This window comes from Pithys albifrons, chromosome 16 (genome assembly GCF_047495875.1).
Source record: "Pithys albifrons albifrons isolate INPA30051 chromosome 16, PitAlb_v1, whole genome shotgun sequence".
NCBI lineage: Eukaryota > Metazoa > Chordata > Aves > Passeriformes > Thamnophilidae > Pithys > Pithys albifrons.
Window position 1 is genome coordinate 12953837 of NC_092473.1, and position 25490 is coordinate 12979326.

Sequence of the window (25490 nt, forward strand, 5' to 3'; positions counted from 1 at the left end):
CACAAAGAACTGCTCTTTGTTTAAAAAAACTTGAAGTTGCCAGTCCTTTCAAAGAGCATAATTATTTCCTCTGGGGAAAATAACATGCCTTAGCTACTCAAAGAAAGCATTTAGGATGCCCTTTCCTGCTTTCTTTGTCCTGCAATAATCTACTTTTTTTTTTAGGAGGAACATTTCTGCTGTCACCATTTCTCTCTGGTGGCAAATCAGCTCAGTGTGTGTTGTCCTGTGCTGCACTCCTGGTAAACACGGGGGACACGTCACCTCTCTGCGTCCCTTTCTCCCACTGAGTTTAATAAAGGAAATTATTCTGATTAATAGCTTTTAGATTTAACAAACAGCACTGTTTGAGGTTACACATCCATCTGGTGTGATTTCTTGATGATGTCTGTGACTGTCTAGAGCAGGAGCAGCTGACTGGAGGGACTGGTGTAGTCCTGAGAGAATGGAGCTGGCACGTTGTTCCCCCAGCCAGCCATCGTGTAGGGCTTGTAACCTGCCCGGGGCACAGGAGAGCTCATGGCTCAGGGTCCTGGCTCATTCCATGTTCCCAGAGAATGCACACCTTCCTTGCTGCCAGGCTGGGCGGGTTTGGAGCGAGGAGCAGAGCTTGGCTGAGCAGGATTTAGCAGGATATCTGTGTTTATTGGATCAGGCTCCAGTAGGAACACTCAGGTTCTTCTGCCTTGGATTGTGTAAGAGCAGGAGGATGAGACAGTACAAGGAGTGTGACATGCAGGAGTTGGGCAGTTTTCTTCTCTGATAGCCTGGGCATTGTGCCCCAGTGAGATAGGACTGAGCTTTATGTTGTATTTGTGCACAGAAGTGCCCAGAGTTCTGTGCTCATCCTGGCCAGTCCCTCACAGGCTCTCCCTGTCTCCTCTCTCACAGCTCCAAGGTCATGTGCACAATTCCCACTTTTCCCCTGGATGATATTTTCTCAAACTCTGAAGACAATCTCGTGAATTTTTGGCATTAATTATCAGCTTCACAGAAGGTATTGTCTGTGCTGCAGAACATCCCTGAGTATAGACTAAGGTTTTGGTTAAATAGAATTCCATCTTTTTCCAAGTTTTGAGGGTAACTTTGTAACGTGTCTTTTCTCTTTGATGTAGACTCACCACTGGTTTCCAGTGACTCCTTTTTGTTAATTATTTCTCAGACATGCTGACAGCACTCAGAGGTTGTTGGCACTGCCTGTCACTTCTCAGAGTATTGTCCAGAGGAACAGAGCTGATGGAGCAGAGCCCCTAATTGAATATTGTGGTGATGGGACACAGAGGTGTCTTTTTATTTGCTAGTCAGATGAATTCCACTAAAATGTAATGGTTACACAAATTACTTCCAAAGGATAACACTTGGAGTTTATATTCATTGCCTTCTGTAACTTGAAAAAGCCCATCCTGATCAAAGTATTTGATGCAAAAGGACTTCTTTGCCATTCTGTGAATTGGAAATAATATATTGTGTAATTATTACTTGTGTCTTGAGAAATGTATCAATAGTAGAAAGAAAACAATTTCCCTTCTATTTCAGTACATGATTATATGTTCTGTATATATACATTCTTCTGATAATGGGTTTTAACCAATATTTTATTGATTTATTGTAGTTACATACAGAGTAATAGCTCTCAGTTCTTTGGGATTTCATAATTTTATCACACTTAATGTCTTTTTTACGAATGGCACAAATGAATAACGAATATTAGTTACACTGTGAGCTGTAGATCTCTTCAAGATGTTCAGGTGCATTAGTACTGGCTCTTAAAATGGTTTTTAACTGAGTGTTCCTTTTATTAAAGCTCATAATGCAGTGAGTGCCATCTCTGAAGGTGATACAGCATCAAAATTTTACTTGTACCTCCTTTAAGATGTGAAACACACCAGCTGTGGCATGTCTGCAAACAGCAAAGTGGTTATCAAAGTAGTTATCAACTATGCTTTGTTTTATTTTCTCACCCCTTGGTATGTTTGGATGGGGGCTCTGTGTGCTTTAATAAATATATTGGAAGTTTGGGAGGTGCAATCCATTGCTCCTGTATCCTGTGGGATACAGAGATTCGGTGTAATAGTTCTTTACCCAGAGCACTCTGATGCTGGTTGCTTCAGGCCTTGGCATTAAAAGTGAAAAAAAAGAAATAAAACAAACCAAACCAAACCAAAACAAAAAACCCCCACAAAACAAACCAAAACAAAAAAAACCAAACCAAAACAAAAAAAAACCCCAAAACCAAAACCCAACTAAAAAAAACCCCAAACCTCAAAAAACCCAAACAAGAAGAAAACCTCTCACACTTTAATAAAATTATTTCATTATTTTTCTAACACTGTTGAAGTTCCCTATCTGCCTGACTGGGGTTTAGCCCTGTCTGCCTTAGAAATAAATCTTTTATTTTTCCTTTACATATGCTTTTGATGTATGTCATCCATCAATGTTAGCAGGAACAGGAAATGCATTGATCTATCGCTGCACTTGACAAGTTAAATAACACTTTATGTAAGAAGTATTGATTTATAAAATCCAGTACATGTAATTAACATTAGAACTGTCAAAAGTTGAAAACAGTATTAACTTGCTGCTTATTTATAACCCAAAGAAAATTAAATAAAATTTCCAGATTAATCAACTAACTCCTTTTTCCCCCCCTTCAGATGTGTCAAGCTCAGTTATGTTTTCTAGAACAGTGATATGTTTCTTCCAATTTCGACAAGGAGAAATTACATGTTTCATCAGTTTTGTTGAAAATAATTCTGCAGTCTGTGTATTATCCTTGAAGTGGGGAAAGAATTCCACTTGGATAGTTCTGAAAGGATTTAGTGTAAAAGATGCAGAAATAAGTGATATTTGGGAAAATGAAGGGAGCCAATTTATGAGGGTGCACAGAATTCCCTCAGTGAGATGCTCTGAGGGCTCTCTAAGGGTCACTTGGTGCTCCTGTTTGGGAGCCAAGCACTTCCCAGGTGCCTGGGCCAGAGTTTGCTGAAGAGGGTGGGAATATTTCAGCTGAGTTCTGGGAACTTTGGGCTGTGCTTTGTTTCTGTCCCAGTCCAGCATCACACAAGGACATGAACAGTCCTGGCTCTGCTCTCCAGTCCAACAGCACCACTGACTGGGTTTGTTGAGGCAGGAGGTATCCAATTTATAGACCTATTTACATGTTTCCAGCTTAAAGAGCAAAAAAAGTAAATTACAAGTTACATTTAAACAGAATCACAATAGCAGTGAGGAGTGGGGGCTGCTTTTAACAAAGGTTTGTGCATGAATCATTTCCCCTTCATCCCCTTCATCAAAAGAGATGTGTTTATATTTTCTCTGGATATTCATGGCTGCTTTGCTGTTTAGAAAGAATTCTCTCCTTGAAATAATAAATAGATGGCCTGGCATGGCTTTCAAATCTGGCAGTGCCTTTGCTGTGCTGGTTTTTTTCCGTCCTGCTTCACTCATGTTTCTGTTCTGGTCCTTCCAGACACTCCTCAGCTGTTTACCTTTAGGATTTCATTTATCTTCTACAAAGTGAGGAGCTGAGAAGGGCTCTTTGACCAGGGATGAACTTGTGGAAAGCATTTCTGTTTTTCTCATCTCTGTTCTGTTAAATGCTCCATAGGGTTTCACCTTGCCTTCATCCCTGTGCCAGCTGGAATGTTTAGCAGATAGATAGGAATTGCTGGATTGATATCTGTGTGATCACACTGAGACTGCAGATTACGGGGCAGCAACAATAGTTTCCTTTGTGGTTAAAATAACGAAGGAAATCCTGCTCTCTCTGGGCTCCCTCTGGCTGAGGAGCTTTGCCTTCCACCTGCTGTGGCGGAGGGTCAAACATCCCAACCTCCTTCCCTGGAAACTCCCTGAGAATCTGTAAACATCGGGGAGATGAGGAGAATATAAAAATCACAGAGCCTGTGCTTTGATGGCAGATCCACCAGTGAGGTTGGAGGTTTCTTTGGAGCTTTGGGGTTGCTTTTCACAGCTAATGGTTCTCTTTCATTCACCTGCTTCAGACGTGCCTTTTCCTCTCCGTGTGTAACTTGAAGGGACCCTCCTGAATATTTCAAACCAAAATTCTGCAGCTTCTTTGGGGCTGAGCTGCACTAAATAGAACTTAGACATCATCTCCAGCTTCATGATTTTTAATTCTGCAGCAGGTGATGGATTTAAACTGAAAAAGAGGACATTTAGATGGGATTTTTGGAAGAAACTCTTCCCTGGGAGGGTGGGCAGACCCTGGCACAGGTTGCCCAGAGAAGCTGTGGCTGCCCCAGCCCTGGCAGTGCCCAAGGGCAGGTTGGACAGGGCTTGGTCTGGAGAAAGGTGTCCCTGCCCATGGCAGGAGCTGAACAAGATGATCTTTAAGGTCCCTCCCAACCCAAAGCACTCTAAAACATTGCAGGAGTTTGAAGAACTATGAATAGTGATTGCTTTCTGATATACAACAAACCAGATATTTTTTTTTTGTGCCCTGACTGAACTGAATTATTACTGGAGGTCAGAAAGTGAGACTAAAGCATGAGGTGTAGAAATTAAATGGGAAAAGGAGACCTTAGTGGGACTTTAGGTTAATACATCAGGAGCTGCTTGAGGCTCTGTTAAAATGATACCAGCTCATTATTTTTTTTCTCCTTGGCTGGTCCGCTAAAGAAATCAATTTTAAGAAAATAATGATACAATTGCATGTGGGAAAAAATTTTCTCAGTGTATTTGGGGATAACTGAGAGAGTTTTATGGTGAATTTTAATGGACTGATGTTACCAACCACTGTCTTTTATTTTCTCTCAAAATCCAGGTCTGATAAAAACCTTTCTGTGGCTCCTCCTCCTTCCAGTTCTGAGTGTTTCTAATAAAACTTGAGAAATCTTTTCTTAAAAAGGAATTCTTGAAGAAGTGATCCTGCAGTGAATGAAAGGATGGTCTTTACAGAGAAGGCAGAATGTTGGGGAGTAGATTTTATGAATGCCAAGAATAGTTATGCTTAAGGACTTTTAAGCAGTCGGTGATAGTAAGATTTTCTTTTTTTGTCACAAGAAAACCCGCTCTGGCTTTTTTCTGTAGTCTCAGCATAGCATGCAAGTGAATTTTTGTACTTCATCTAAAGCTGTTTGTAGGGAAAAGTGAAAGGAGGATAAGAGAGATAACAGGAAACGTTTGGACCTTAAAACAGGGAAGAAAGGTTGGAAATATTAAAACAGGTTTTCCTGCAGCAAGTCACTGTGTGGTGTTTATCTCAGAATTGTGGAAGTTTCTGAGGGAATGAATTGGGTTGTTTGTTCTTTTAAGCAGTTCTATGTGTTAGCCAAGATTGGGGGAAAGCATTGGATCTGTTTACATCAAGAAATGAGGAGCACAGATGCCAACTGGAATCTGCAGGGCCATTTAGGTAATTCTGAAATAGAGAAGTGATGCTTCAATTAAAAAAAAAAGAATTTTTAATTAAATCTACTTAACTATCAGTGTGAAACGCTCATTCTTGCCGCTTGGGACTCCTATTCTATTGAATTGTTGAGAGCTAATCATAACTATACATTACAGAAGGTTTAGTTTCCCTCCTGGGACAGAGTGCAACAGGTTTGCCATCTTTAGTTCAATATTTCTTCCATCCAAATCGAATGGATGATTGGCAATTACCCAATAACTAACTTGCCAATTAGTTATGTGACCTGTTCAAGGGAAGAAAAAGTTGCCCATTGAAATCTTGTCTCCCTGAGACTGTGCATTTAAAAGAAATAAATGTCACTTATTGCAGAGATATGTAGGTTTCCTCACAGAACTTGCTGAGTCTTAAAACAATTTAATTCCATCCCCAATTAAACCTTTAAAAGCACAATCCATCAACCTCAGCTGATTCTGTATTTGCATTCAGGGATTGTAATAGAGGGATCCAAAAAGCAGCTTATCTTTTTTATCTATAGGAGGACAAAAATGGGTAGTGTGGGCTCATTTGCTTGACATATGAAATTGAGGAAGAAAGACTGATTTAAATACAGTTGCTCCAGTGCTCTTCCAATATAAAATCAGATCCTGTCTTTGCTAAAAGTTCAGGAAATCCATTTTAAGGGAATGCTTTATCCCATTGTGTGAAAATTCTTATATGCAGCAATATACTTGAAAAATAACCCGATATTTTAATGAAATATTCACCATGAGGCGTCAGTCCTTTCCAATCAAGATGTAGAATGAGGTGGTAAAAGGCAATTTAAATCTAATTGTTGTGCTTGGTGATTTATGTCACACTTCCAACCACAAAAATTTGAATCTCAAAGATGCAATATTTTGGGTAAAATAGACTTCCTGCAAATCAATCCAGTTCAAGTGACTGAATGCTCTAATGTATGTTTGACATTGTTGACAGTTTATGAATAGATCATACACTAACTTTCACAGCATCTCACCAATGCAGTTTGGAAGCTTTAAATTCAAAAGAAGATTGATTCAGATATATCTGAGTTCAATCTGACTTTCTGGTACATTTCCCAAGATTTACTGTGTAATAATTTCAAATTCATCTGCCATGTAAGCTATTGAAGTTCATTCCCACAAGAGAATACAACTTGCATCAGAGCTGCCACATGTTGCATGTGTATGAGAAACTGAGACAGTGAGATTAAAAACTGGGAGAGCAAGATTAAAAGACCCTTTTGAAAAGGAAATAGAGAAAAATATTTTCCATACCCAAGTCAGGAATATGAGAAAATGGTCACGGTTCCCCAGAAAGTCACAGTTTTGGACTGTCGGTCAGTGCAGAGCAGCTCATGCTGTGTGTGCTTGGGAATGTCACTGCTGGACTTTTAATGTGGCCTTCATGGGCTTGAGCTGGCCATGATTTCTTTGGATTACTGAAAAGATTCTTCCTGTCTTAGTCTGGGTTTCCTTACTCTAGTTGCCTTTTTAATTTCACTCTAGTTTTGTCTTACATGTTCAATCCCCTTGATGGGCCTTTGGAAATGCTCTTCTCATGGCAGTCCTTGGTCCACCCCAAGATGCCTCACCTCTCTTGTCCTGGCAAACACTGAGAGCAAAAGCTTTGCTGTATTGCTGATCTCCTGGGCTCCTTGTTCAGCCTCTGCCTCATCTCCTTGGCAAATTCCTGAGAGACAATTCTCCTTTATTTCCCTGTGTCAGGTGATTGTGGCTTTAGCCCTGCATATGTAGAAAGAGTGACATGCATCGTGCTTTGCCTAGGGATTAATAAGCTAAAATCAATACAGGTGTGTTATTGAATAAACCAGTTGTGGTTCTCTTTGGGTTTGAAAGTGTCTCTCAGACAAAAGGGTGTTTTCAATATTGTGACTGTTGGGTGAACTGAGTGATGGGAGGGGCAGCTGCTCCCGTGGCATTTGGGAGTGCCTGACCTGTTTGCTCTGAGTATTTGCTGCTTTATGTGCAGGTTAATCCACTTTGGATATTCAATATTGGTCACCTAAAAATGACTTAAAAGTGGAGATACCTGGCAGAGACAAATGGCAGGGGCAGTGGGGATCTCTCAACCTGTTCTTGGCACTTGCTGTGTTTTCTTCCTCTGAGCATTCAGGACTACAGGAACTGATTTTCTCAGCATGAGAATGTGTGATTTGCTCTGTAACTGTTGGTGTCCAACATTTCTGGAGAGAAAAATGCTGAGGTTTTGAGAGGATGATTCCAGTGGGTTTTAGTGCTGAAGGTGATGTGCTTCTTCTCTGGAGTACAGCAGCTTTCCTCTTCTCCATTAGAGGTTCTCAAGATCAAATTGTTTAATTAAAATACATTAATTCCTGAGGGACAGGAGCATGCGGCTGCTTTCAGGATCATGTAAGACCTTGTAGTAACTGAAAGAGCTGTTTAATCTGACTTAGCTTTATGTATTTGACAAGTGTAGGCTCTTAAAGAGCTAAGAATCATTAGCCAAACCCTGGTGATTTGTTTATCAGAGGGCATGTTTGAGGTCCCTGTGATGGTGCTCTCAGTTTCTGAAGTCGCGTTCACTCACACCATCCCTATGGGACTATAATGGTCATCTAATGAGCATCTTCTCTTGAGGTTTTTGTTGTCATTCCAGTCAGTACAAAGCTGTGCAGTCAGATAATCTTTTCCTCTTGCAGGTCCTATTTGTAAGTTTGTGCCTGAACATGATTTTCAGGGAGGATGGAGGATGAGGGAGTTTCCAGCTTTCCTGTGGTGCCTCTCATCTGCCAGGGCTGAGCACAAGCCCAGAGTAGATGGCAGTTGCACAGAGCACCATTTTGTATTTAACTGTCTGCATTAATCCAAGCAAAAGTGTCTGGGAGTTGTTGAATTAAGTCTTGAAATTATATTTTCAGATAAAATCCAAGCTTTGCAAGTACCAAAGAAACTCCTGGCCTGGTATAATGAAACCCTTGCAGTTCAGTGATACACAAAAGCAAAGCAGACATGCTGTGGAGCAAATTGCCAGATAATTTCAGCAATATTCAACCCTGTTTTTTCTTGAGATTTACATAAAAATAAACTGCACCATCCCTTTCAGGATCCGGGTCAGGATGTTGGTGAGTTTGGTGAACAGCCTTAATGGAAATCTGTTGGAGCTGTGCCAGCAGGTTGGCACCTCATCCCTTTGCTCCTTCTTGCAACTCAGAGAGTTTTTTAATTACTATTACTTTTATTTTTAAATAAGCATTGCTAAAGAGCCAGAAGAGGCTGAAAGTACTAACACATTTAGCATTTAGAGAAAGCAACTGTGTATAGCATGAATTCTTGCCTTTTTTTTTTTTTTAAGGCAGAAAACTATTCTGGCTAGGAATATGCATTGCAGTATGTTATTATTTTTGTTTCTAGTACTCGGATAGGCTTTTTATTACTATTTTACTCCATCTTTAAAGAGAATAAAACCAGAGGTGCTTTCCTGGGTTCTACACCCTTGGCTGGCTGAGGCTGATTGGTGGTGAGCCCTGGCTGTGGTTAATTACTGAGTTCAGGTGTCTCATCCCTGTGAACTGAGCCCTTGCATCTTCCAACCCTCAGCCAGTTATTTCATTCCTGCTCTTTCCTTTCTGAACTGGCTTTCATTTTTCCTGCCAATTTTCCTGTTTCCCTGAGATGCTCTTTAACAACCAAACTTACTGTCCAGTTAGAATTTTGCTTTCCCTTACAGCTTCAAGGTGTCAGTAAAGCTCGGGGTGCACTGTGGGTTGATGGTGTGACCCCACTGGTGCTGCGGAACCGCCAGAGCCATCCAAGCCTCGCTGCTGCCTCTCTGCATGGAGTCTCTGCTCCCTCTTTTATTTTCATTTCTGCTTTCAGGGAATATTTAGTGAGCTCTGATTACATAATTGAATTTGATAAACTGATGGTATGTGATTGATGAGGAAGTCAGGAATAAAAGATTAGAAGATAAAATTACTTCAAGGGTTTAAGTAAATCTTCCAGAGAGCTGGGGTAATTTATAAAGCATGCTATACTCTTTATAAAAATAGTCCCGTAGGTCTATTAAATTTTAGCTTCTAACAGAACTGGATTGAGTTTTGAGAATCATTTTCATGTAATACCAGCTTGATTGTGATGCTTTAAATAGGAGATGGCTCAGAGGGGGCTGCAGTGTCACTGAGTTTGGAATATTTGAGTGGGAACTGCAGAGCTCAGTGACAGACCTGTGGGCAGCTGTCTTTGCCTTTCAAATAAATAATTTTTTCTTGGAAAGACGTAAGTTAGAAGGACTAAGTGGATAATTCAGAGGGAGGCAATGAAGGAGGTTATGCTGCTGAGCCTGTAAGTCAGTGAAAGCCAGGCTGAACAGATGACTCAGGTGGAGGCTTCTAGTGCAGGTCCAGTCTCACTGTAACCTCCCTCAGTGACTCAACTTTCTTTGAGGGAAATGCTTTAGGGATCTCATTCCAGGAGCCTCTCTCCACGAGCAGTCAGTGCTGTTTGGGGGGACTCTGCACTGACCATTTCAGCTCCCCAGTTGTCTCTGCTCCAAACCCCTGCCCTGAACAGCAGCACTGCCCCAGCTGCTGCCTTTGCATCTCCACAGGGAGCCTGACACCTTTAACTTTGCAAGGGTGGAATGTCTGTCCTGTAACTCCCTCATGAGACTCCCCAAAATGTATGTGAAGCCTTTGACAGGATTTACCATTTCCTCACTTGTTTAGAATTATCTTTACAAGAATTTGCTCTTCACTCTGGGTAAAATAACTGCATTTCCTGCCTCCAACTTGATTTCTCTTTATAACATTTAAAATATTGGTTGATTTTACTAGTAAGGAGAAAATGAGAATTGAGATGACTTCACAATAATTGCAGTCATTAAAACAAAAAAAGCAGCTTTGCACAATATATTCTCAGTCATGTAATAGAGTGAAGAAGTGTAAAATCTATCCCTGGCTTGCCTGGGAATATCTGCTAGTTTGGAACTGTTCCGATTTTGTCATATGTTGAATCGTTGTATCTTCCTGAACAGCCAATTTAAAGAAGATACTGTTGATCTGCACCCATCATATATCAGTTTGTTTGAAAACCAGGTTATTTAAAATGCTACAAATCAGAAAAAGCCCTTACCTCAAAATGCAATTTTTAATTCAGTTTGCTGGAGCAGATTTGGTGCGATAGTTTATAAGTTTTGCTTTAGGATTTTTTGCTTTTTTCCCTCCTGCATAAATGCCTGTTTCTGAAGTTAATTCCAAAAGCTTAGGAGATAATTTGTCAGTACAAATCCCCAGATGTGAAGGGAGCTGCTGTTTGATTTATGGCCCCTTGCAGGAGATATTTTGGTGTCAGTGGGCTGGGGGTCTCTGAGCAGGCTCAGCTGGAGCTGCTGCCCTGGGGCTGCCAGGCTGACCCCAGCCTGGGCTTCCCTGTGCTCTGCCAAGGAAGAAAAATGCCCTGATAAAAGGCAGAGTGAGAGATAAGGGCTCAGAGAAGGTGACATCACCAGCCTGGGCTGGAAAATCAGCCCCCCTTGCTGCTGTCCTGTGGCCATCAGCTCCCAAAGATTACAGGGTGTGACCTGTGCCTTCAAGAATTTCAGCCAGCCTTGAGTAGTACATGAGGTCACTTCCCTATAAACTCTAAAAAATATCTTAAAGTCTTTAAATAGCAAGTTTAAAAATGCCTGGGCTTATCTAAAATAAATTTTAAAAGGTTAGCAGTTTGACTGAACCAGTACTTGCACTGGGACAACATTTGTGTGTCTTGGGGGTTTTTGGTATTTTATATATAAAGTACACACACCCTGCACTCTTAAAAGCAGATTTCAGTATCATCTGCCTATTAAATATTATTCATATTTTGGATTAAATCTCTGATTTTGACTGTAACGTGTGAGTTTTATATATAGACATAAACTCTCTGGAAGTGTTTAAGGCCACTTTGGATGGAGCTCTGAGCAGCCTGGTGCAGGTGGAGGTGACCCTGCCCATGCCAGTGGGTGGAACTGGGTGGGCTTTAAGATCTCTTCCAACCCAGGTCATTCTATTATTCTATGTTAGTTTTGGTTGTAGAAGGTGTTGGTACACTTTTAGGATTAAGTCTTTAGTTCCTACATAATTAAAAGTAGAAATTCGACACATGAAGTGTGAAAAACTTCATCTTCCAGAGGTGACTGGGGTGGATCTCCAGCAAGTGTGGGCTCAGAATAAATCTGTGTTTGAGCAGAGCTTTGGCAATTTTCCCATCAAGGATTGTGCTTCTTGGAGTTCTTTACTATCTGTGATACACAACATTTTGAGACTACATGTGACCCTTGCATATTATTGAAGTACCCCAATTCAAAATCTGTTAGTGGCTTCAGGTAATATAATTTCACACATTTTGGTTGGCAAGGATGTTGGAAAACACATTAAACTTGTGATTTTGTGAGGGTTTTTTTACAAAATTCTTTTCCCTATCAAAATTCTTCATTTACCCTGAGACTTCTCCTGCTGTGATAATCAGTTCTATCCAAGATTACTCCTCTGGTTTCTATTCAAGACATAAAAAAAAAAAAAGCTTTGAGTGGATTTAATCCTCACAGAGAAGGGGGTGGAAAAAGCCAGTAGGGCTGTGCACTGCCTGCCACAACAGACAGTGCTGGAATTCTCATATGGATAAACAGTAAACAGATAAAAGCTTGTCTGAGTGGGCAAGGACTAAGGTTATCAAGATCTTGGGGATTCTGCCTCTGAAATAGAACCTAGTTATGAATGTGCCAATGCAAGCCTTAACTGAGTCATGGTGTTTCTCTTTTTGCAATAACCTTTTGAGTAGAAATGAGCTCAAAGTCAGTGGGTTATTGTCCATTTCCCTAAAGAGCCTCCAACCCCTGTCCCCTCTGTGTTTCAGATGATGTGGCTCCATAACCCCCCTCTCCTCTGTGTTTCAGATGATGTGGCTCCATAACCCCTCTCCCCTCTGTGTTTCAGATGATGTGGCTCCATAACCCCTCTCCCCTCTGTGCTTCAGATGATGTGGCTCCATAACCCCTCTCCCCTCTGTGTTTCAGATGATGTGGCTCCATAACCCCTGTCCCCTCTGTGTTTCAGATGATGTGGCTCCATAACCCCTCTCCCCTCTGTGTTTCAGATGATGTGGCTCCATAACCCCTGTCCCCTCTGTGTTTCAGATGATGTGGCTCCATAACCCCTCTCCCCTCTGTGTTTCAGATGATGTGGCTCCATAACCCCTCTCCCCTCTGTGTTTCAGATGATGTGGCTCCATACTTCAAGACAGAGCCAGGCCTGCCCCAGACACACCTGGAGGGGAACCGGCTGGTCCTCACCTGCCTGGCCGAAGGCAGCTGGCCCCTGGAATTCAAGTGGTTGCACAACGACAGCGAAATCACCTCCTACTCCACTGAATATAAGTAAATAAAAGCTATATAATCATCTTAAGGGAAAAAAAAATTCCTCAGTGCTCAAGCAGCTTTGTAGATACAGACACATCAACTCTGGGGTTTATTCTGAAAGAAGACTGGGTTTGTAAACAGAGCCTTTGCTACAAGACCCTTTGCTACAAATGTCTCACACTTCAAAACATGGATCTTAACCCCGAATTTTTGAAGTACCAAAATGCTTTCTGCTGGAGATGCAACCTCACCTGTGTTTGTAATGAACATACTTATTCCTTAGCTGAGTGTTCCACATGTGGCTCATCCTTGAGCTGAGTTTGGTGGGGCTGATCCCTGCAATCAGAGCCAGAAGAATGTGCTCTGTCTCAAATTCCACACAGACCTGTTTCACTTCCAGGAATGCCAAAACTGAGCTGATAGTTTACCAAGCTGTTCTTTAATGATTATGCACTTTGCCCCCAGGACCCCCCTGACTCCCTGCCCATCCCACAGACATTGCAGCAAACAGGAGGAGAAGCACAGTGAGGTTTATCAGAGCAGTGTGTGCTGGTGGCAGCTCAGGACTGGCCAGGCATCCGAGATCCAAACAGCCAAGTGGGGGCTGCTTTTCTTCACTGTCTGGGGCTCCTCTTCAACTGGCAATGTCTGCAACTTCAGAGAAATTTGGTATTTATGCAACTCTTCTGTTGCTCTCCAGTTTTGTCCAAGTTACCCAGTTAGTGAATTGAGAAGTTCTGAGGGGTGGGTATGACAGAACCATGTTAAACATCTGTACCTTTAGCAAGCCAAGCTAAATACTGCATTTGGGGGATTTCATGAGTTTAAGGAGGGAAAAGTTGTGCTCCATCACTACAGATAGAAATTACAGTAAAAGTGAGTATAGAAATGCAGACAATGGCATAAAGTTTCATATTGTTCCACAAGGTAGTCCACAATTACTTTTCTCAACAATTTTCAAAATTGTAACCTTAGTTCTGCTCTTGATATTATTTACATTTACAGAGCAGTAGGGGGGAAAAAAGTCCCTTAAATAACTTTTTAAACTTTTGGGGGTGATTTAGAACATTTAGCATAAAGTATTTAGCAACTGCTTCCAACCACACATACAGTGATGTGTCAGGTTTCCTAGAAATGGAAGAATTGTGATTTAGATGAGCCCTGCTTAGTCCTGAGCATCTATTCATGGCTGTTTTCAAGCCTTGAGATGCTCTGCTACCTCCCAATGAGCCACATGCACATACAGAGGAGATTTGTGAATACTTTCTAAAAAATAAAAAAAAAATCTCTAATAGCACAACAAATCCCAGAATGTTTGAGCATCACTTTGTGTAAATGCCACTTGTTTTGATCAACAACAGCAGAGTCAGTTGTCGTTGCTTGGTAGAAGGAGCTGAAAACAGCTTTTAACGGCAGAAGGTGCTGAGAAAGTGGGATAAAAAACGGTGTGGGAGGACAAACACATGAACATGGAATCAACAACAAGCAAAGGTTAGAACTGCAGCCTTGTAGATGTGCTAGTCCTGGGAGAGTGACATTTCCTGGTATTAGGAGAAACCTGAATAAGAATGTGTGACATTTGGAAATAAGATCAGAATGCCATGGTATTTCTTAAGCAAGTGGACACTCTAATACAAAACTAGAATTTTACAGTGTGTTGCAGTGTAAGTTAGAGTCAGTTATTGGAACACCTTTCCCAAGCTCTGCTTATATGCACCTGCAATTTCTTATCCTTATACCTCTGTTTTTTATCACTGGATTTAATTTAGTCTGGTGAATGTCAGGTCGTGATCCAAGCTATATTTATTACTTTTGCATTTTTAATATTGTACTTATTTCTATTTCTAATTAAAACATCTGATGCAAAGGTGATTAAGAAGATAGGAAAATACTGGTTTATAATAATAAAACCTTTAGAAGTTGAAGCTCTGCTGCTCACACTACACCACAGCCAGACACAAACCAAAAAGGATTTTGATTATAAATACATGAACAGCTTTAAGCTTCCAAGAAAAGATTTTATGGCATAGGTGCATTAGGATGAATGAAAGCAAGGAAAAAGATATGCTTAGACATGAAAATTCCAGTTGCAAAATTTAAACTTTGACCCCATAATAGTTTGCTTTGCAGTTCTCGTGGGGAAATAGTCTGTTTAAATGCACAAACCTTCCTGAGTGTAAGTGACTTGTGCCACAATCTGAATCATCAATCAAAGATTTTTGGTAATTGATATTACTTAGTGACGTTCAGTTAAAGTAATGTCTGTATTGTAACAGGCTGAAAATATATTATTCTAACAGCCCAAGGGAGTAAAGAACTAACTGGAGTCTTTGCCCTTGGTGCCCCTGCCATGCCCTGGGGAGGGAGCTGCTGGTGGGCACAGCCTGGCTCTGCCAGGGACTCTGCGGGCACTGCTTGGGTTTGCAGTTTAGAAAACCACCTTAGCAGCTCTGTGTGCTCTGAGACAGACAGAATGGAACCAAAGCAGTGCTGCTGCCTGCAGGAGCAGTTCTGCTTGTGTCTGTCAGGTGAGAGACTTTCAAGTTCAGGCAGTGACTTTTCTCTGTTTTGTTTTTGGGGTTTTTCCCCCCGTGTTTTCTTTTGGATTAAGTTCTGGACCAGGTGTGTCTTCCATGTTTGCCTTTGTGGCATGAAGACATTAATTTATTTGAATTTAAGATGCTAAAGTTGGCTCTAAGCAGGAATTCACTTTCCTCCAAAATTACTTAAGTATATGATCATTATATTTTTGTTTTTAACACTGCACATATTTTAATTTTATTCAGCATAAAAAAGTCAATCAGCTGATGCATAAATCCCTTGTTAAAAAGTTACATGACTCTCCACTAAAATACATTTGCTTTTAATTCTGTGTTCATAATTATGACTATTAAACCCCATAGCCAATAGGTTCGCTTTTAACTCTCAGAGCATTTAAAATTCAAATGAGGGTTTCAACTTTAAATTAAGGAGGAAATAGAAGTGTTAGTGCATTTCTCCTTAGGTGTTTGATAGCTCTGCATCCTCAGAGTGCCTGGTGCCCACGTGGGGCTGGGACACTGCAGGGCCTCCCCTGGAGCCTCCTCTACACTTTACATCTTCCCATGGACACCTCCCAGGCACCACTTTGTGCTTGGCTGTTCCACCCAAAATGAAGCCACTGTCGGCTCTGACTTTCCCAAGTCCTTGCAGAGCCCCAGAAACCTCCAGCAGCCTCCTGGCACCTGCACAATGAGAATATCTCAAGAGTTAAAGAGTGTAGACAAAAATAAAGCAAAATTATGTCTTGTCTCTGGAAGTTATTGTAGTAACTTTTGATATAAATTCAGTCTCATTTTGAATTTAGAAAGGGCTATTTATGTCTCTTCTTGACAATCAGAGAATCAGTATGAGGAAAGCATAGCACAAAAAAGCAGTTATATGACTGTGAGGTCAATAAAAAAGTATATTTTAAAAAATAATAAGGCATGGGAGGTGCAGAAAGACTGTTTAAAATTGTAAACACAGACTCAGAAATTGCATTAATATTTATCTCTTGCCCAGGTTTGTAATTTTCAAGCCAGTCTCAAATAGTACAACCATATGTCTTACCTCTTTTTTTCACTTTTGCTATTTAATTCTTCCAGTTTTGCTTCCTGTACCTGCACATTATACCCAGTAGGTCCACTGAGACTCCAGCTGCTCAGTAGGTTGGGGCTCCCTTGGAATTTCCAAGGTAGATGCCATTTTCACTGTAAATTTTTAAAAGATTTTCGTTTCTTCAGGCAACATGTTAAGAACGTTTCCTGCTGAAACATTAATAAGTCAGAAAAGAAAACCAAAGTAGGACACTTCTGATCTAATTGATTTGTTTTGTCCTAGTGGCAGCAAAACTAACTCTGCATTACTGTTTTAGCACAGATGAATACCCAAGAAAGAAGCCTTTAATTTTGGCTTTATTTAATAGAAAAGCTGATGCACTAAATGTTAGCCAAGTAGGACACTAAATCTTCATGGGAAGAAGAAAAGTTGTTAAGCTCTAAACTATCTGGTAAAATGAACTGTACAAATTAATTTCCAATATTTATTTGCCAGAATATTTGATTTATTTATTTTGTTTCAATGATGAGATTTTACAACAATCATCAGCCTGGAAGAGAAGGAAATTATTCAGATTGCTGGGTTTGCTGTGACTTTGCTGTCAGGGTCTCCCAGGAATCCCTAAAATTTGTCTATGGGGTTGGACTCTCTTTAATTCCCAATATTTGGTTATGTGACCTATTTCCTATAGTGTATTTCTTGGGCCATGGAGCCATTAGAGCCTGTATTTATCACACCAGATTCTTCTCCCTCCTTTGTTTTATGGTGTCTGATCCTGCTCAGATATTAAGCTCTGCATGTGGGTGTGTGCAGTATGTGTGAGCATAAGAAATGTTTTCTTTTAGTGGAATTAAATATTGAAGATTAAAATTCAGCAGTTTTCTTTTTCCTTATCTTTCATAAAGACTTTCATTAATCCTACCATAATATCTCCTGAAGGTGACTGGGGGAATATGTGCTTTTGATTAATGTTTGTTTAATGCAGGATTATCTCTATTATTCATGTGTTTTATTCCCATTAAAACTGTGCCTATCAGCTCATTTTCATGTTGGGTAATCAGATGGAGTTGAAGGAGGAAGGGGAGCATTAGTGGACTAAGTGTCTGTTTAAGCAACATGAAGGGCAGAACAAACAGAGCTGGTGGTGTCATTTCCAGGGTTCCCCTGAGTTCCAGTGGCCACACAGAGCAATAACCAACTTTGTCAAATTGGGGAGCCTGGATATTTCCTGCAAGTCTTCCTAATGCCCACATTTAGTTTGCAGGCTTCTTGTGCCTCCTCTGAGCAAACTCCCCTCCTGCCTTTGCCAGCTTTATGAATGAAGGCAGAGAAAACTGAGGGAAAAATTGAATTCTGTATTTCAGAGAATTTTTGGATATACTTGCTATTTATCATAGGCAGAAGTTAAGACTGAAAGATATTCACAGAATCACTGACTATTCTGAGTTGGAAGGGACCCATCACAGGGATCATCGAGTCCAACTCTTAAGTCAGTGGCCCACATAGGGGATTGAACCCATGACCTTGGCATTATTACAACCCATTCATTTCTTGTTGGTTTTATTTTGTATTTATAACATATATTTTATAAATACAACAGACAATGTTGCAGCCAAAGACCAGGGGTTATACGAGAATGCTGCTTGTCAGAAAAAATGCAGTCAACATTTAAGCCAATGTGTGAACCAGGGCCCAGTGCAGTCTGACCGTGTGTTCTCTGTCCCAGGTACACCATCCCAGCCCTGCAGAGCTCTCACGCCGGCTCCTACCAGTGCATCGTGAGGAACAGGATGGGGGCGCTGCTGCAGAGGAGGTCGGAGGTGCACGTGGCATGTACGTGGGATGGAAGTTATTCCGTGGCTGATTCATTCTGGGAGGGAAAGAAGCAACACAATAACAGCATTTGTTAGTCTGAAAAGTTTTTAGGTCTCATATTTAGCAATTTTTTTTCAGTTGTTGCATCACAAGAAGTTTCATGCTCTGGTTATCTCCTGGGAAGCAGCTCCAAGTGGTGCTTTAGAACAAGCTCTGAGCAGTTCAAAGCCGTGAAAGGAGATCATTTGGAGACAGCTGTGGCAGGAGAAAACTATTTTACCTTTCCCTGAATACACAGGGATTGAGCAAGGCCATATAATGCAAAACTATCAATCAAAAAAAAAACAACAACAACAAAAAGCAAAATAAACAAACAAAAAGCAAACAAAAAAACAAACCCCCCAAAAAACAACAAAAAAGAGGACAGCAGCAGCTACCTGAGATGAGATAGTGTGGTGGAGATAACACCACGAAGCTTTCTGATCATAACCCTTGGGATGCCAAATCAGGAGTTTCATAACAAAGCTTTAAAAGTCTGTTCTCAACACTTTCCTGAAACAAACCCTCCAATGTTTGCTCCACTTTGTGCAGAATTTGGACTGCCACTGGCTCAGGTTCGTTGGTTTTCTCAGGAGTTAGTGCCAGTGAACATAAGAAATGATCACATACTCTTAAATTTTTTTTCAGTTAATATGTGGAAAATATAACCCAAATAACTTCTATAGAAATAATAATAAAAATAATAATAAAATAATAATAAAATTAGACCTCGATCTTTTTTCATAGTAAAAGCATAACAAAAAAAATTTAAAAGGAACAGATTTGTGTACTGTGCCTGAGAAGTCTGATACATGGACCAGGTTTCTCCTCCTTGGGGTCAGTAATTCAGTCACAGTAAATGTCACTTGATAAGTGGAATTTAAAAAAAAATTGAATCCTTTATTAGAAACCCAATTAGAAGGAACTGATTCAAGTTAATCAGTATGCCAATGAGGGAAATTACATGGAATTTCCTGTGTGTTAAAATAAACCCAGTTGCAAATGCTATTATGTAAGTTTTGGTATCATGTTCATCAGTTTACTGCATTACAGGAGATTATGTTCCTCTGTCTGTAGTGTCAGTAATATCAGTAATTTGATGTTTGATCTCCCCATTGTTTCAGAGCTGCTGGAAGCTGAAGTGAAAATAAACTGCTGCTAAACTGGATTTTTCCTTCCCTGACTTCTCCCACCCCTTATGCCCCTGCTGTGCAGTGACCTTGTGCTCACCCTGATGCATGTCAGACCCTTGCCAGTACTTTTCCAAATATTCTTCTTCAGTTTCAGTGACTTGTATCAGGTCACAGAGGATCTCCTGAAGGCTGGTGCGAGGGAACGTGACTGAGTGACGTGTGGGGTGACCAGCAGGTCTGGGAGGGGAGGATGGAGCAGGGAAGGGGAGGGGGAGATGCCCCTCACTGTGCAGCACTGAGCCCTTGGAGCGGCCTGGATGCCTCTGGAGTTGCATCTCCAGGTGTGGTTTCAGAGGCCAAAGGTTTTGGCAGCAGTACCAGACAAAATGTACCTTTTCCCTCCTCCATCCCACTGATAGTTCCTGCTCTTGTATTCCAGTGTAGCCCCCCATCCCTTCAGGCTCAGCAGGAAAACCTGTTTGTGCAGCTGTGGACTGGGAAACTCCTTCAAAGTCTTTAAGAAAGCAACAATTATTTTATGTGGGTTTAAAAGCAGCTCTTTCCCTGCCCCTCCCTGTCCAGTCCCTGTCCCAGCTGTACAGGCAGTTGGACTGACAGAGTGGAGGGAGCAGTTCCTTTGGGGAACAGCAGTGAGGAGGAAGCACAGGGATACCTTCCCTTGCTGCTGCTGCTGCTGCAGGATTCTGTCCCCTGAAAAGAGCTTTATTCTCCTCTGAGTGAAGGTGAGATTTGCAGGGAAGTGTTTTGTTTCTTCCAGGCTGGTTTGTGTGTGTGTTTGGTTGTTCTGGAGGGAGAAAGAACTGCAATTATTTGCTTTTCTTCAGTTTTAGTTCCCTCCTATTTAATTTGTAGCTCTGCATTGCTGAACAAGGCTAAAAAGCTTTTTCTTAAGACTCTGTCTGAATTAAGCAGTCTATTAATTTATTTATTTTCACTGATAAATACATTGAGACAAAGCAAACCAGACTTTACTTGGCTGGGCAGACCTTTGGTCTTGAGCCTGAAGGGCCATGTAGGGCTTCTATAGAGAAACTGCCAGTCAGATTTGCACGTTATTCCTGCACATTAAAGTCTTCCCCAAGTTTTAAGTATCCTCTTCCTCCTTCACCAGGGCAGCCACTGGTACCATGTGATTGTTTTAACAGTTTTGATCTCAATTAATTGATTGAAGCTCTGTGGATATAATGAAGTTCCTGATATTTTATCATATGTTACTTTTTGGTTCTTGAAAACATACCAGAAAGCAACATTCCAAGGGACTCCTAAAATCATCTTAGCCAGTCATCAAGACTTCCAGGGAGTTGTATTTTAGACATTTTAGTCACAAGGATTGGCAGGAAATGATCTGTTTTTGCCAGTGCATGGAAGGTGCTTCCCAATACACTTCAACTCAAGATCTCTAGTGAAAAATTGAAAGGTATAATTATAATATGCACTGAGAAAGATCTGAGGTATTTTCCATGTCCCAGATACCTGAAGTAGCAAGGAATTGTTCAATAATTTAAAAAATATTCTCAACACATGCTAACATATTACTTAACTGAGTGGGAACAGGTATTTGTGGGAAAACTGCTGAGTAAATCTTAATTACAGAATGGCCTTAAAAACTCCTGGATTGTAAAAACTAAAATAATCATATGACAGTGAAGTTAATTAGATCCACCTACGCAGTTTGAAACTTCTTTTCAAGTAGCTGATCTGATTACAGTTGTAAGGAATATGGAGCAACAGAGGAAGTACAATGCTGATTATCTCTGAATAAATAACTTGAAAATCACAAAGATGATTAAAGCTTCTTTAAAACACCATGTGTTTTTAATTTCTGCTCTTGTTCTGTCTCTTCTCATCTCCTGCCACTCACAGACTTGACAGCAGTCTTCTCTTTCCCAAGTCCTTTGCATCCCTCTCTGCAGCACGGAACTTGGAGAGAACCTTGTGGTCCTAGAAAAAAAAAGAAAAAAAGAATTCAGTGACAGAAGCCAGAATAGTTCTGTGTGTGTGTGTCAGTTCCTTAGTTTAAATCAAATTAAAATGCATAGAAGTTCTTTGGAGGGTGAATAAGTAAGAGCCTACAGCCCTGTTTATTTTAATGGATAAGAATGAAATACAAGAGGCAAAAGAGAAACAAGAAGAAAACGTTTGCTGAATTTTTGTGAGGACTCCCCAGATAGGTGAACTTGTCTGTGAAATAAAGCCTTCAGAGGCAGAGGTTTTGCAATGATAAGTTCTTTTTTTCCACTGATATTTTTTGTTAAAAGCTGCTCTCTGCGACTAGGGATGCTTTTGTAAATGGTAGAGATCTAGTGGATTATTGAAATTGTAGTGTGGAAGAACTGATGGCTCCCAGCATGGCTGTGCCCTTGTTATCCAGGAATCCATGTGGCTGTAGGGGCTCACTGACATTGCCTTGACTGCAGTGGTGGAGCTGCTTGGCTGTTTGTGCAGCTCTGGATAAAAAAAAAATATTATGACTAAAAAGTTCATAAATTTATATAAACCATGAGCATCCCTTTGCATTGCAGGAATTTATCTTAAAAAAAGAGTCCAAACCAAACAACCCTCCATTAAAATGTCACTTCCAGTTAGAGTCACTCAGTTTTTGCCCAAGCTGTAGTGGGGCCATGCAGGGCTGATGGAGGGAGGGAGGGATGGATGGATGGATGGATGGATGGATGGATGGATGGATGGATGGATGGATGGATGGATGGATGGATGGATGCTCTGCCTGCTGCACCTGCAGCACCTGGCTGTGCCTCAGGCCTGATTTCACCTGACTCTTCATAAATCAGAATCAAACTGTCCCATGATGTGTTGTGTCCTGCTGAGTAATGACAGCAGTGCCAGTGGCTGCTGGAAATGGGGTTATTTCTCCGTGTCCTGAAAAGAAATGAGGAGAGACACAAGAACTTCCAGCACTCTGAGTCTCACCTTTTCCTTTGCAGACATGGGGAATTTCCTGGACACAGACCAGAGGAAAACAGTGGCTGAAGGCCAAGCTGCAGTTCTGAACTTCCCCCACATCCTCAGCTACCCCAGGCCCCAAGTGACGTGGTTTAGAGACGGGCACAAGATCATCCCAAGCAGCAGAATGTAAGTCAATTTAAAGCTCAAAAGACACCCACCCTAAAATATGATTAATTTCATTTGATAACACAGCTTACATTTTAAGTACACTAATTAAGGTTTAAAGAGAATAAAGTAGCCTTGTTCATACTAAGTTGGAGATAAATTACTATTTTAAGACCGTCTCAGAACTTCTGAAGCAGTTTGACAAAATAATTCATGTGCATTTAATGGTCCTGGTGCAGCATAAGGGACTGGAGAGCAGAATGTCTGAGCTTCCTCCACACTGTTCCTTTTCATGAGACTTTCTGGAAAGGCAAATGCTCATCTCTCAATTACATTTACTTGAGTGGACTAACTTAATGAATACTGAGACTTTTTTCTTTTTTAATCCATGAGTTCATGGGGTTTTTACAGAGTTATGCCTGGTAGTATTTTCCTCATGATAACATTCCAAATACTGTTTATTTTTTTCATTGTTTTTTAGCTCACAATAACAGTTTTAGTTCTTTTTGACTAATTAGCAGCTCACCCATTAATGTCAGTACTTGCACTTTGATTAGGTATTATCTCAAGGTGTGCCCATTTATCCTTTCCTGGAACAGTTCTGAAGCCATCCCATGTTTTCCCCTGCACAGGTTCAGTCAGAGCCTGAAGAGCTTGGCTGCAACATGAAAAAAATGTAGATTAAATTTCGTCTCGTTTATTGGAAAAGTATTGAAATGACAGAAATATTGCTGGTTGCTTTTTAACTGTGTATTGTATTTTCATGTGTTCAAAGGGATGGATGTGCTAGTAAATGATGGTAATGGGGCATTGCTGTGTTGCAGAAGGAGAGCTGAGTCTTTAGAGTTTCTATTAGAATGGCAAAACTCTTCTTGAATTTGAATTTTGTTAATCCACACAGTATATTTTACTGCTGCTTATGTGCATTTTTTAAACTTGCAAGCTGGTGTTACAGGCACTTTGAAACTGCTAAAATTAGTATTGCAGGGATGTGAAAAAACTATGTAATAATTTATGAATAATTTAATAGTAATTTGATGGGAAACAGCTGGAAGATGAAACAATGGGTTCCTGGGCAATCTCTCCAAGAGAGCTAAGTGACAAATCCTGAGTTATTAACCATTAAGAATCTACTTCCTCCACTTGTGCCACATCACAAATTTTCTTTTGTCAATGCTGAGAATACACAAATCAGAAATCCACAGATGGTGACAGAGATTTGCTGTCCCAGAGTTTCTTGGGAAGCCTTACAGGGAACAGAGCAGAGTGACCAAGGCAGTGTCTGAGAATGAGATTTGCCTGAGTTCTCTTACACTTTGGGAAAATTGCAAGGGGGGATATGTATGTCATGGATTTGCCTGTTTTTCACCTGCTGGGCTTTCCTCTTGGTCCTGCCCTGCTGGGATTGTTGGGTTGGAATCCCCTGTAACTCCTGGAGTGTGTAAATGCCCATAATGGGAGGGCTGTAACACAGCTCTGCAGCAGAGGGGAGAGACATCTCAAGGTTTTCATATAAATTTTATTTCTCTGGTCAGAAATTTTATCTGGAAGGAACCTGAGGACACTTATCTGGCCTGTGGAGGAATTCCTGAGGACTTTTGCAGTAGAAGTGCCCATGCTGAAAGTGTGAGCCTCTTTGGAAGTTTGATAGATGTTGGATAGTAAACCTGCTAAGTTCAGAAAGTGACAGATTTATGGTAGACACAGCAATCATCAGAGCACTCTGTGTGCAGGAGGTCTCAAAATATGGGAAAAAACAGAGAGCATCCACTCACATTTGTTGTCTGGAAAATTCAGGAAGTAAATATGGCAGCCCTATAAATATGGGAGACCTGAGACAGGGAGAGGGTGCACAAAAACCTGAGCAATGTACAAATATCTTTTGGGAAGTGTTTCTTATCTGTGGAGCAAGTCATGCACTTCAGAGGGGTATCAGTGTCACTGCACAGTTTAGCCAATGATCCTGTTAGGCTGATGCTTCAATCTGACTGGATCTTCTGCTAAACTGATCAGTGACATTGATACAACCACCTTGTATGATGCTCTTTAATCTGATTAAAAGTACCTTCTATTGCTAAATCAATATAAAGCTTTTTTAATGCTCTTAAACAAGCTTACAATGATTGGGCTCAATCACTCAGCCATAACGTGGTGTGGCAGCTGTACCAGTGATTTCTGAGAGTGACATCTCTGGGGGGTGTGGGCTGAGGGCCTGAAAATGGGGAGAGGAGTGGTGGGTTTGGTGCAATTCCATCTGATAGTTGGTCAACTTACTCCTGCAGAGGCCCCAGTGTTCACATACTTAACACTGCAGCATTTTTATGCCATAAAAATGATGCTGATGTTTCTCCCCAGAGCTGCTGCCACTGCTGGAATGGTTGTGGGGACAGAGAGTGTGCTGAGTTGTCCTTATGTGAGAGATATGAAAGATGAAAAGTAATGCACAAGTAGCAGTTCTGAGGAAAAAAAATTAACTCTGAAGATGTTTCAAGGAATGTCATTTAATTGGCTCTGCACTGGGGTTGCCCTACCAGGTCTAAGGCAGTAAATACTGATGTTTCTCCTTCCTGTAGAGGACACTTATGGGGAGGGTTGTAGAGGTATTTAGGACACTTAGGGGGAGGGTTGTGCCAGCTGTTCAGCACTCCAGAAGTTGGGTATTTCCAGGGAGCCAAGAGAACAGAACTGCTGAATTGACAAAAACTACAGTATCACTGCGTGCATTTTTTGAAGTATACTTTATAATTTGTCAAAGAAGACTCTTATTTTTCTTTGTGTTTTCTTATAATTACTATACATGTTAACACAGTTGGCAGTTCTAACAGATCATAGAATAGTTTGTGTTGGGAGGGACCTTTAAAGTCACCTAATCCCAACACCTACAACGTGCAGGAACATCTTCAACTAGACCAGGTTTCTCAGAGCCATGTCCAGCCTGGCTTTGAATGCCTCCAGGGCTGGGGCATCCACCACATCTCTGGGCAACCTGTGGTCAGGCTTCATCACTCTCATCCTAAAATATTTCTTCCTTACATCTACCCTTCTTTAGTTTAAAACTATTTACC

At 40.9% G+C, this 25490-nt stretch overlaps 1 protein-coding gene across 1 annotated transcript in view; it reads left to right on the forward strand.

Moving 5' to 3' along the window:
- SDK1 (sidekick cell adhesion molecule 1) overlaps positions 1-25490 on the forward strand; it is a 391178-nt gene that overhangs the window by 94015 nt on the left and 271673 nt on the right. Inside the window, exons 3-5 of the mRNA XM_071570864.1 lie at positions 12628-12787; positions 18075-18181; positions 22299-22446. Coding sequence (XP_071426965.1) covers positions 12628-12787; positions 18075-18181; positions 22299-22446 — 415 coding nt within the window. The remainder of the gene's footprint in view (positions 1-12627; positions 12788-18074; positions 18182-22298; positions 22447-25490) is intronic.